Source organism: Hemibagrus wyckioides, linkage group LG07 (genome assembly GCF_019097595.1).
Source record: "Hemibagrus wyckioides isolate EC202008001 linkage group LG07, SWU_Hwy_1.0, whole genome shotgun sequence".
Lineage (NCBI taxonomy): Eukaryota > Metazoa > Chordata > Actinopteri > Siluriformes > Bagridae > Hemibagrus > Hemibagrus wyckioides.
The window spans coordinates 22,392,159-22,405,692 of NC_080716.1; the positions used below are offsets into that span (position 1 = coordinate 22,392,159).

Here is a 13,534-nt window from a genome sequence, read left to right on the forward strand (position 1 = left end):
CTAGAGTATGAAACATGATAATCTTTTCCTCACACCGCTCGTTACGGAGGAAAGTTCAGACTGATGGTTCAGCCAGTAATTAGTTCCAGCAACACACTATACTCTTTTCTTCTGTACACAAATTAAATTATTAAATTAAATTTTCCATAACAAAAATTAGTGCTACCTTGTGGCGTTATTTGGAATTACTTTATATCTACGTTATATATAAACTTTTTTCTGTTACATAATGCCAAATGGATCGTTATTCTTTTATTATCATTATTATTTTTTCCACCATTGAAAGTATCTGTGCTGAAAGGCACAGCACACATTACAGCACAGCAGAAGTAATAAAGTGACAAAGGATGGCAGGTACATAAATAAATGAATTTATAAATTTTTTAATATTTGTGTTAATATTCGATCATATCGTTGTTACTTAAGATTTAGACATTAATCTCATAAGTAGCCTAATAAATCACCTGTTGCAGGAAGAAAATATCCACAGAGTTATTAAAGTAATTAATTGTGAACTATGTGTGTAATGCCTGCTTATTATTATCATATTCGCTCATTTATAAAATCACACTATTGGTCCATTCTACACATAATACATTGTGATAAAATGAGGGATCCCTTTGTTCCTTTGTTAATCTGGTCAATCAAGGAAGTAGTGTCACAGTAGCTAACTGAAAGTGAAAGGAGAGCTAAAATCTACGTCGAGCTGAAATCTCTTTCACAGAATGATACAGCACTACAGCATGAGAGGAGTGTAAACACAAACAATTCTGACTTTCCACAAAAAGAGAGGCAAAAATAAAGGTAGGTACTTCAGTTTTCAGTGAAAGTATTAAGTGGAATGTTATGTTATATGGTGAAACATATTTAGCTACATTGAATAAACAGAATTACAAATTTAAGGCCCTGTAAAGTTTAAATTCGACAAACATTCTTGTAAACAACTTTTCAATGTCATTGCTTATGATTGGCTCCTTACTCACCTTTAAAACACCAGGTTTAACAGCTTATATATGCTCTTAAATGTTTGTGTAATGAACAATTTCTCGATGTAAAGGTTTAACTGGAGCATAAAATGGCAGAACCTTCATCATCACAACCAAGAAAAGGCAAAAGGAAAAGCATGGACACACCAGAGTCTTGTGAGTAACACAAATCATTTATGAAAATCACTTTGAAATGTATCAGTTAACCAGTCAATTAAGCATACAGTGGACCTTTTTATAGTGTTAAACCACATTAATTTAGCATAATGATCCTTTTTGAAAGATAGAAAATTTCTAAGACAAATAGAATAAAAATAGTTCACAGATACAGAATGAGTGCTGTGTGTATGTGTGTGTGTGTGTAGTTCAGCACAGAAGTCGTCAGACACATTGTTCATTAAGCATAAACATGATCCAATGTTTTGTTTTGTTTTGTTTTTTACCTAAAACCCAGTTCAGTTCATGTGTATAATGTGCAACTTAATACATTTCCTATAATAATGCATTTCCTTCACAATCTATGAAATCTAGTTTCTCATGACTCCAGCAGTCTCCTGTCTGAAGAGCAGCTGCTGTGTTCGATCTGTCTGGATGTGTTCACTGATCCAGTCACCACTCCATGTGGACACAACTTCTGTAAGAGCTGCCTTACACAGTGCTGGGAGAAGAGTCAACACTGTCAATGTCCATTATGTAAAGAGAAATTCACCAAGAGACCTGAAATGAAGATTAATATAACACTGAGAGAGGTTGCAGATCACTTTAAGAAGAAAGGTGGTTCTGACAAACCTGAGGTTTTTTGTGATGCCTGCACTGGAGAGAAGCTGAAGGCCCTGAAATCTTGTCTGGATTGTCGTGCAACTTTCTGTAAAACTCATTTAGAGCCACATAATCATGTTCCCAGCTATAAGAGGCACAAACTAATAAATCCATTGGAGAACCTGGAGGACTACATATGCCAGAAACATGAGAGAGCTTTGGAGCTGATCTGTAGAGATGATCAGATGTGTGTGTGTCAGTTCTGCACTGAAGGAGACCACAAGAATCACAACACTGTTCCTATAGAGGAGGAGAGCAGAGAGAGGAAGGTGAGAAACACTGATTAGCATCAACTTTGGACATTATGATAAATAATGCAATCTAATTTATTCAATAGTAGATCAGAGGTTAAACATCTGCATATTATCAGTTTAAGTCCTAATACTGTGGTGAAGTTAATGTTAATCCTTTAACCCTTTTGCTTCAAACACATTTGTCACTATTTTACTTCTATACTCCAATGATTCCCTAAAATGAATACATGTCATCAAACAGAACTAATTGAAACTGTCATACTGTATATGTAAGAAAATTACAAAACATTTATATGAAATCACTTTAAACAAAAATAAATTTGTTTCTTTATATATTGTCTTCTGCTCTGTCCTCAGACTCAGCTGGTGAAAATACAGACAGATGTGCAGCAGATGATTCAGGACCGACTGAAGAAGATGAAAGAAATCAAACACTCAGTAGACCAAAGCAAAGTGTGTACAAACATGACATGAGTTTATATCTGATCAATTCAGTTTTCTTTTTATTTTGTAATTAATCATTATTTGACTATTCAGTGTTATCTGAAGGAAGTGAAAATGTGTTTCTCCTTTAGAGAAGCACAGAGAAAAAGAAAGCAGACAGTGTTGAAGCCTTCACTGCTCTGATTCGCTCCATTGAGAGAAGTCAGGCTGAGCTGCTCGAGGTGATGGAGGAGAAGCAGAAAGCAGCAGAGAGGCAGGCTGAAGGACTCATTAAAGAGCTGGAGCAGGAAATCACTGTGCTAAAGAGGAGAGACACTGAGCTGGAGCAGCTCTCACACACTGAGGAGCATCTCCACCTCCTACAGGTCAGTGTTCCTCTCTCTGCTCACTGGCAATACAGAACATCACAGAACAACACTCACCATGCTGAGAGATTTCTCCTCTCTCCTGCTCTACTGTAGATTTACTCCTCCATGTGCAGCCCTCCACACACCAAGAACTGGACTGAGATCAGTATTAACACTGATCTGAGTGAGGACACTGTGAGGACAGCTCTGTCTCAGCTTCAGCAGACTCTGAATGAGAAACTCACTAAAACAATTGATGACAAGTTAAAGGAAATCGGTGAGAAATTACTTTGTATTTTAAATATGTCTCTAATAATAGACTGCCATATATATTTTGTGCTAATTCCAATTAAAAATAACAATAACTGATCTAAAATCTAATGTATGTGATGTTTTTTGTAATTAGTTTCCAGAGAACTGAAGAGGATTCAGCAGTATGCAGGTACAGTGAGTCTTCTGATTTCCTCTCATATTAAAATACATATCAGCATTACTGTCAGGAACCACTGGGACAGTTTCCTGCCAGACCACTGGGGGGGGCTGCTTTGTGATTCGTTTTCCCCATGTACTTTTTGCCACACCCCTCCCTATTGTTCTGCCTTACCGCCTTGTCACCTGTTTCCCATTTACCTTGAAGTTTTGCCCTATATATATGAGGCCTTGTGTGCCTGTCTTTGCCAGTCATTGTTTGTATGGTTGTTTGGTTGTTTTCATGTCCATGCGTTTGTTGGTCCATATGACGGACTGTTCATGTTTTGTTTATCATGTTTAGTTTTGTTTTACGTTTTGTTTTAGTCTTGTCTTACCCCCGTTAATAAAGCAGCACTTTGTTTAATCCTGCGCATGGGTCTGATTTCCATGGTGTGCGGGTGCGTGCAGTTACCATGGACATCCGGGTTCGAGCCCTGTGGTAGGCGGGGAGCCTGGACGTTACAATTACACCACTGCATCATCAGATTTATTTTTATCTGTAGATCTCTCCAGATAAAAGAAAGTCTTAAAGTGTCTCTCATTATCCTCCTCACCATAGCTCCTTATTATTGCCATGCACTTAAACCCTTGTCTACTTTAGAAAGACACACATTTTTCTTACATTTCACTAATAAAATAATGAAGGAAATGCATTATGAAATGCATTCAACAGAGCCATGCTGGCTAGAAAGGTAAGAGTTTTATATTTATGCAGTTAGAAAAGAGTACACCAATCAGTGTCTCTATCATTTATAAATATTCTTGAGCGTTTTTTGTGGACAAAAAAAACATTTCCCTTTCGAGGGAACTCAATGCTGCGTCATGTATGACATTATGGGAATGCTTCTATGTGGAAGTCGTGTCTGAATCTCTGTGTGGAATCATGCCAATTTATCGTCTTGGGTAGGTCATGTGACGAAGCGGAGCTTGCCAGCAAGACCATAAAAGTGCATCTACGTCACATTACTCCAGCTTCTTTGTTGTCAGGAAGTGCTGTGTGTATATTTGTGTGAATTGTTTGTCCTACCTGTCAAGACTAGAGAAAAAGAAACGCTTAGGGGAAGGTCCCCCAGGTGAGAGACAACCATCTCTGCCATGTGGGCCAGAAAGGAATCCTAACGCCCGAGGGCTAGGGTTCTCGGGGATGCCCCTTTAGGGCCATTTCCACTGCTGCCTACCCCGCCACCTCTGGTGCTTTGGGGTTCAGCCATGACCACCCATGCTCCTGTTCCTTATGTGTTGCCACCTCTTGGGTTAGCCCCTGCCAGCTTGCTGTTTCAGGGCACTATGCAAGGTGAGAACAGCACACCGGTTGAGCCGGCATGGTTCCCAAGAAGGACAGGGGCTACCCCCAATTTTGGACCTGTGTGTCCGAATTGTATGCTGAAACATACAAGTCTAGGATGTTAACACTCAAGGTCATTGTGTTGCAGAACAGGTTGGAGGACTAATTTGCGACGATAATCCTGAAGGGTGCATATCTTCACATATGCATCTTGGGATTCAGCCACGATGCGGGCACATCTGTCTCCTGCTCTGGGGAATTCCATCCTTTCTGCTGTAAAGGTCTGACTTTAAAATCTGACAAGACCACTGCCTCTCTGCCTCTCAGGCTTAGAGGGTGCTCGGCTCTATTCCTTTGTGTCTGCTACACATGAGACTGTTTCTCACCTTGGGTCCCACTCTTAGATTGTGTCCTTGTCACAGGACTCTTTCGATGGACACCCTCCTCTCGGGTTGGGGAGTGGCCCTAGATGGCCCCCCTGCCCATGGAATTTAGAAGGGCTCCTGTCTCTTACGTCACACAGATTGCCTGAAGATGGGGGCTGTTTCTTATGCTGAATCACTTTCTCCTGAAACTCAGGGGCTACATTTGGAGGTCACTTTCATCAATCATTAGGATGGTCTGTGATTGTGCCGGTTGGTGCACCAAATCTGGCCCTAGATAGAGACCAGATTTCTCTTGCTGAGAGCTTTTTACACTCCAAAACACATGATCAGGAACCAGGCTTTCTGCTGAGGCAGGGGCTGAGGCCCAGGGAATGGCATTTCCACCTCTAGGTGGTGAAATGCATATGGCAATTTTTGGCCAGGCAGAAGATATGTTCGCCTCTAAGAAGTCCACCCACTGTGCCCTTTGCCTTTTTCTTTTCCCTTTCGGATGGTGCTCCTTGGGAGATTCTCATCAGGAGGATCCTCTTCTCTCAGGTGCATGGGGTGATTCTCCACTCCTACCCTGAGATTTAGAACCCCTGGTCTGGCATCTGATGTAATCAGTGGTGTCATAATCTAGTTCACTGCCCTATTAGTACGGTGCTAAAGTTCCTGCAGACCCACCTTTTTAAAGTGACTTGGCAGCCATTGCTGCAATTCACGTGCCTGTTCTCTGGTCTCTCATCTCCTGCTCGGTGCCAGGTGGCTGAGGCTTTCCTCACCTCCTGGGACCTCTCAGTTTCCAAGCCCCCTTTGAGCCAATGGAGTCAGCCTCTGAGTTGTTTCTGACCCTGGAAATGGCTCTGCTATAAGTGTCTTGAAAGGGAACTACACCATGTTATGTATGTTCCCTGAGAAGGAAATGAGATGCTGCATCACTAGCCATACTTCGGGTGTCCACTCGCACTTCCTTTAGACAAGTAGAAGCTGGAGTAATGTGACATAGATGCCCTTTTATGATAAATCGGAGTGATTTCACACAGACCTTTAGACACAACTTCCACATAGAAGTGCTACCATAGTGTCAGCCATGACACAGCATCTAGCTCCCTTCTCAGAGAACCATGTTACATACGTAACCTGATTTAGTTTTACGTTAACATTAAATGACACCTTAAACAAGTGTGTTATAAAAATAATTTTTTGAATCACTTCAGGAAAACATGTAGAAATTCAGGTCTAAACTACAGTTGCAGTTTACTGTATAGAGCAGGGGTCAGCAACATAGACACACATGCAGTGTGGTCACTGGCACACTGGTGGTAAGCACCCTCGAGAAATGTTTTTTTGTTCAAGCGCCATCTCAGCTGCATGCCACATTTTGAACAACCATTTGCTGTTGCACTGTCATTCTCATGTAGTGTGATTGTTATTCGTGAAAAACAAAAATTACAGACACAAATATATTACTAAGAAGGAAAACATTTTATATTTTTCATCTTTGACAGACTTTTCCCATTTTACAAGTTTTAACACTTTACAGGTTTTATTCCTATTTTTAAAAATATTTCATTATTTAATCTTCTACAAATCCTCTTATAAATCCTAACTAATATGATCCACTGGTTGATGATTTAATATTTTTTACCTGCATACTCATATCACACACTTTTTGTTTCTCTCAGTGAATATGACTCTGGATCCTGATACAGCTCATCCCAATCTCATCCTGTCTGCTGATGGAAAACAAGTGACATGTGAAGACGAACGACAGAATCTCCCTGATACACCACAGAGGTTTAATGATTGTGTTATGGTTCTGGGAAAGCAGAGTTTCTCCTCAGGGAGATTTTATTTTGAGGTGCAGGTAAGAGGGAAAACTGCATGGGATGTTGGAGTGGCTACAGAGTCCATTAACAGAAAGGGGGAGATTAAATTGACTCCTCAGATTGGATTGTGGACTGTGGCTCTGAGGGACAAGAATCAGTACATTGCTTGTGCTGATACCCCTGTCCCCCTCACACTGAGAGAGAAGGTGGAGGTGGTGGGGTTGTTTGTGGATTATGAGGAGGGTCTGGTCTCCTTTTATAATGTGAAGTCCAGATCTCATATCTACTCTTTCACTGGTCAGTCATTCACTGAGAAAATCTATCCTTTCTTCAGTCCTGGTTTAAATGATGGAGGTAAAAATTCAGTACCACTGATCATCTCTCCTGTATTTAACACTGAATGAATTTTCACCTTGCAAATTTACTTCTCATTTTCATAATTAAATGGGATTAAAAAAGAATCAAATGAAATATTTTACTTTTTCTGGTTCATACTAGAGGTGGAAAAAAACACATAATATTAATCCTACAATCTGGTTTTATGATTATTACAAATCGAATATTAATATAATTATTTACAGATCACACTTTGAGTTTTACTGCAGAATTTAATTTGATCAATAAAATGTATTAAGTTAAACTGTTCATGTTTGTGTAGATAAAACTGAACAAAACTGTATTTTTCCTTAAAACTTCATTAAACATAACGACAAACAAATTCATATTTTATTAAGAAATAAAAATGTCAGGCTGATTCTGTTCTTTAAAACAATAATGAATAAATAAATTAATCCTCTATCTGTGGTAATTTCTGCCATCTGCTGGTGCAAAGGGGAAACGATGTTTTCATAAGAAAACAAATTCTTAAAGTTAGGACGTCAGAGGGAGTCTCATTAATATTTATGAGGAAGTTCTACCTGATTGGTCACTGACACGTTTTGGCGCTGACGTTTCATGTTGCTGCACCCGACAATTTTCTGACTAAACTGACTAGTGCAAGAAACAGAATTAACTGGAAATATACATTTTATTTAATTTTCTGTTTGAAACGCCAGCTAGCTATTATTGCATTAAAAAAAATTAATATTACCATGGTTTTATTTACTACATTCTCCACACTGAAATGAAAATTAAAATGTCATTATGTGATAAACGGGTAAATTCTGAGCGGGACAGTAAATCACTGTAACTTTAATCTGTTTGTAGTGAAGTGATATCGAGTTCAGTGAGACATTATTAAAGCAAACTTTCTCTTGGAGAAAACCTTATTTCTACATGTATGAAGTCCGAATGTTTCGACTGTTTTTGTTATGATTTATTTTATTTTGTTTGTGGTTGCCATGGTGATCTAACCCCTAGTGCAGCATGAAATGTCACAGCTGATGGTCCAGTAATTCAGTTCCCGTGTTTCCCCATCAGTGTGCATGCGCTAAATCATTGCATTTTCTTCTACTGAGTCTCTTCTGTACCTCGAACCGAGCATAGAAGTTGTTTAGCCATCTGGGAGGGAGGCATCACTGTCACAGGCAGGTGATGTGGTCTTGTAGTTTGTGATTGCCTGTATGACCTGCCATATGCACCGGGAGTCTCCGCTGTCCTGGCGTATGCACACTTCGCCTCTTTGATGGCTTGGGACACTTTGGCCCTTGTTGTTTTTAAGGCCGTCTTGTCTCCTGCTCTGAAGGCAGAGTCTCTAGTCTTTAGCAGCGCATGCACTTTTGTGGTCATCCACGGCTTCTGGTTGGGGCGTGTAATGATGGTCTTGGACACTTGCTGATGTAGCTGGTCACTGATGCTGTGTACTCCTCCAAGTAGATAGAGTTGCCATTGGTTGCAGCCTCCCTGAACATATGCCAGTCAGTGCAATTAAAAACAGTCCTGAAGAGCAGAGGTGGCACCTGCTGGCCACAGCCAATTCCAGGACAGCAGAGACACCCAGAGAATGTGTCCCCTGCAGTTTCACCTAAACGGATCCACGGACGATGCCATTGCCACAACCCTCCATCTGACCCTCACTCACCTGGACAATAAAGATGCATAAATACAAATGCTGTTCATATAGTTCAGTTCAGCTTTCAACTTAATCATCCCTCAGCACCTGATTGAGAAGCTGAGCCTGCTGGGCCTGGACACTTCCCTCTGCAACTGGATCCTCAACTTCCTGACCGGGAGACCTCAGTCAGTCTGGACCGGGAGTCGGGAACAGCATCTCCAGCAATGCACAGCTCGAATCACAGTATCAAGTTTGCCAATGACACAACCGTGGTGGGTCTCATCAGCAAGAATGATAAGTCAGCAGTCTCTGAGAGGAGGTGCAACAGCTAACAGCCTAACGTATAGCCAACAAACTAAAGAGATGGTTGTTGACTTCAGGAGAGTACAGAGCGACCATTGTCCAGTGAACATCAATGGATCCTCTGTGGAGAACATCAAGATCACCAAGTTCCTTACTGTTCATCTGGCAGAGAACTTCACCTGGTCACTCAACACCAGCTCCATCAGTAAGAAGGCCCAGCAGCTTCTCTACTTTCTACAAAGGCTGAGGAAATCCCATCTCCCTCCTCCCATCCTGACCATGTTCTACAGAGGGACCATCAAGAGCATCCTGAGGAACTGCATCACTGCCTGGTTTGGGAAATCGCATCATCTCGGATTGCAAGTCCTTGCAGCGGATAGTGAGGATAGCTGAGAAGATAATTGGTGTCTTTCTCCCCTCTATCATGGATATTTACACCAAATGCTGCATCCGCAAAGCCAACAGCATTATGGATGACTCCACACACCCCTCACATACACTCTTCACCCTCTGGCCTCTGAAAAAAGGTTAAGAAGCATTCGGGCCCTCACAACCAGACAGTGTAATAGTTTCTTTCCTCAAGCCATCAGGCTCCTCAACACTGGAAACTAAACTGTACCGAACTCACACACGTGGCACATGCTGTCTTGCACATTTATTCAGCTGCTGTTTTTGCACACCACATTTCAATACTGCCACGAACTGCTGCTATTACATAAGTGTATATACACTGATCAGGCATAACATTATGACCACCTGCTTAATATTGTGTTGGTCCCCCTTTTGCTGCCAAAACAGCCGTGACCCGCCATGCACTGTGTATTCTGACACCTTTCTATCAGAACTAGCATTAAGTTCTACAGCAATTTGAGCAACAGTAGCTCATCTGTTGGATCAGATCACACGGGCCAGCCTTCGCTCCCCATGTGCATCAGTGAGCTTTGGCCACCCATGACCCTGTCACTGGTTCACCAGTGTTCCTTCCTTGGACTACTTTTGATAGATACTGACCACTGCAGACCGGCAAGATCTACCCCAGGATGACCCTAGTATTTCCGTATCATTCCAACAATATTCCAGTGGAGGGTTCCCTCTGGTGGTCTGGAGGGGAAAATGCAGGCAGAGTTGTAACTCTGGAAATAGGATAGTTTTCATTACATTTGGGTGAACATTTTTATTGGACCTGGCAACCCAGTCCCTGTAACTAACAGGGAGTCAGAATAAACGTTTTTGAAGCACCTTTACTGGTTGGCTGCAGTACAGTTCTTTGTATGTTGCTCAAGTGGCCTCATTGTATTCATGATTAAACTAGCAAGACAATCAACAAAGAGATGGCATTAACAAGTCTGCTAACAATAGCTAAATTTCAGAATAAGTTACAAGTGACTTTACATGAATTTAACTAACAATGAAAGTCCCAGTAAAAGTGAAATACTGTTAGTCTATTACAATCTAATAAAGATAATTATTAACATGTGTTTTATATTGCAATTTACCATTAAATACTGTTAAATGTGTGAATGAAGTATTTGATTTCTTACTGAAAAAGTTAAAAACACAGAGGGAAATAAATGGCTGAATCTTCATCAGAAACAAAATGCAGAAGAAGGAGGAGCATGGAGTTATACAGCTTATGCATAATTATGCAAGATTAGCCTTTTGTATTTATTAAATAAACTGTGCTAGTACTTTACTTTTATTTCTGTAATAACAAATAATTGCCTTGTACTGCATGGTGGATATTCTACATCATTTGATGAAGGACTATTATCACTATTATGGCATATATTGTAATAAAAATTTTCTGGATTCGTTGTCTTTTCTGATGACTTTTTTCCAGTCTTTTCATATAAGACATAGAACTGTTTTATAATACACAAACATCTTAGAAAGCCATTTTTATGTTTCCTACTTTAGAATAATAAAATACAATTACTTACCAACATTTGTAATTGAATTATATTCTGTGGCTAAGCTACAGCTCCAAAAAATATTAGTGTTTAATTTCACAAATTGTAGTTACAAATAGTTTAGCAATTGATGTCTTTACTCTAAAATGTTTAATAAATATTTAAAACACAAACGTCCAAAAACATATTCTAGGATATGTAATTGTAATTAACCTAAACCATGTTTGTTCATTTGTGAAACATTTGTGCAAGGGCTTAGTAACAAACGTTTTGACTTTTATTATATATTTATCTTATATTTATCAGGCCTGAAGTTGAAATACTGGTCATTTTAATTGTCCCTGTTTACCTGATGGCACAATATTCCTAAATGAATCCTAAATGCCTAAATTTTAAATGCTATATTAGACCTGGCAACTACATTTTAGCACTGGAGCTAGACAACAAATAATACAAACAGACCAAACAGAGACACCTACTTTTTAAGAATACTCATCTACTTTTCTAGGAGAAATCTAGTAATACAATATTTCCATGTTAAATATGTTAATATTATTCATCACTGTTGGTTAAAAATTAATAGCAATATAGTTTAATTAGCAAAACTAATTAGACTCTATGAACAAATGCTTTGTGAACATCTGACTATCTAACTCATTTGTGCTTGCATTCCCCCTTATAACCCCCTTATACTGTTAATGTTACAATAACCGCTACTCTTCTGTGAAAGCTGTCTATTAGATTTTGGCACATGGCTGTTGGAATTTGTTCTCATTCAGTTAGATCAGTCACTGAAGTAGTTCCAGTGAAGGGAATTTACAATTTTACAGCATACAAAGACATTCTATACAATTCTATGGAACAGTTCAATTCATACTTTTATATATATATATATATATATATATATATATATATGAAACAAAACTGTTCATCTCACCAATACATGAACCTGTAAGAAAAAAGTGGTCTCTTATTTTATATATATATATATATATATATATATATATATATATATATATATATATATATATATATATATATATATATATATATATAAAATAAGAGACCACTTTTTTCTTACAGGTTCATGTATTGGTGAGATGAACAGTTTTGTTTCATTTTTTGTGAACTGCTGACAATATTTCTCCTAAATTCAAAATATAACTATTTAGAGTGTATATTTAAAGGAAATGACAACACATCAAAATAACCCAAGATCATGCAGTATCTGCAGAGCTTTAATAACTCAAATAAAACAAAATGCAAATAATTTGTAAACAAATTGTGTTATATTATAATATGCTATATTAATATTAACACTGACTCTTTATCAGCGTCTTGCACTGTGTCCATAGGCTCAGATCAGTCAGATACAGGGTCGGGGTAGCAGGGTCAGAGATGGACATGTACTGATCAGGACATGGCCAATGCTGTTGATGCGTGCTGTTGATATAATGAAGCATAGATTTCTTGTGCAATGTTTTTGAGATGGCCGCTAATAAAAGCTAGATTTGCAGCTTTATATGAGTATATGAAAGTCTGTTGTATTACACTTTATGACATTTTATCTCTTTTCCTGGCATTTTCAGTAGACAGACTTCCTGTGGAAAAAGAAGAATAAACACTGCTTCTGAAAACCAGAAAAGATAGCAAAAGCTCGAGTCAAAAGAGTCTAAAGTCAGAGTCTGAATGTTCAGGGCAGCCATTACAGTAGTGTTCTTGTTGATAAAAGATGTACTTGTTTGATTTGTAAAATACAGTTTTTTTGCATAATGTTTTGAAGGTATTTGACTCTGCACTTCTGTTTCTGCCCATTGCAATAGTTTTATTGCTGCAGTTTTTATAATTCTCTGTTGAGGTGTGTTACTGCTATAGTTCATTCTGTCCTAACAGCAGTTGCTGTTGCTGTTTTATTTTAACCCTCTGGGGTCTGAGGCCTTTCTGAAGACCTGCAGTGAATCGGGGCTCTTCTTAAATTTGTGTAAATTTCGAATCTTTGCCAATGTAGTAAGTTTAGAAATTGTCCATGTACAAATGGTACCCAGATCCCAAAAAGGGACGATTTACCAGTGACATACCAGAGTCATATGAAAGTCCTTGTCCAGAAGGAAAGTTATTCTTTCCTGTGTACATATTTTTTTTGGGTTGCTTATTTACAAAAACACTTTCAAAGAGAGAGAGAGAGAGAGAGAGAGAGAGAGAAAGAGAGAGAATGTTCATTCATATTTAAATTAGAATTTATTTCTAGACTCTTTATTTCTTTCTGTGTGCTAGGGACAGAACACAGATCAACATCATTATGGAGCTGCATGTTACTATAAAAGCTGCAAAAGGATTTAGGGTTATTAGATGTAAGCATTGTATAGTGATGCTATAAATGTAATTAAAACACATTTATTTCATAATTTGCTGCACATATATTGAAACAACTGGAACAATTGAACATTTAAAAAACACTTTAGACATATTACAACTGATTACTTGGACAATAAAAGCATCTAACTACGTATAAATTGATGTCGATT

The 13,534-nt window shown here is 38.7% G+C and overlaps 1 protein-coding gene across 1 annotated transcript; it reads left to right on the top strand.

Moving 5' to 3' along the window:
- Positions 1–671: 671 nt before the first annotated feature.
- Positions 672–10,876, top strand: LOC131355842 (nuclear factor 7, ovary-like). Its single transcript, XM_058394372.1, has 8 exons — positions 672–804; positions 1,058–1,142; positions 1,518–2,074; positions 2,417–2,512; positions 2,635–2,868; positions 2,965–3,127; positions 3,257–3,292; positions 6,660–10,876. The coding sequence occupies exons 2-8, from the start codon at positions 1,076–1,078 to the stop codon at positions 7,205–7,207; spliced, it is 1,701 nt and encodes a 566-aa protein (XP_058250355.1). The 5' UTR covers positions 672–804; positions 1,058–1,075; the 3' UTR covers positions 7,208–10,876.
- The last annotated feature ends 2,658 nt before the right edge of the window (positions 10,877–13,534 follow it).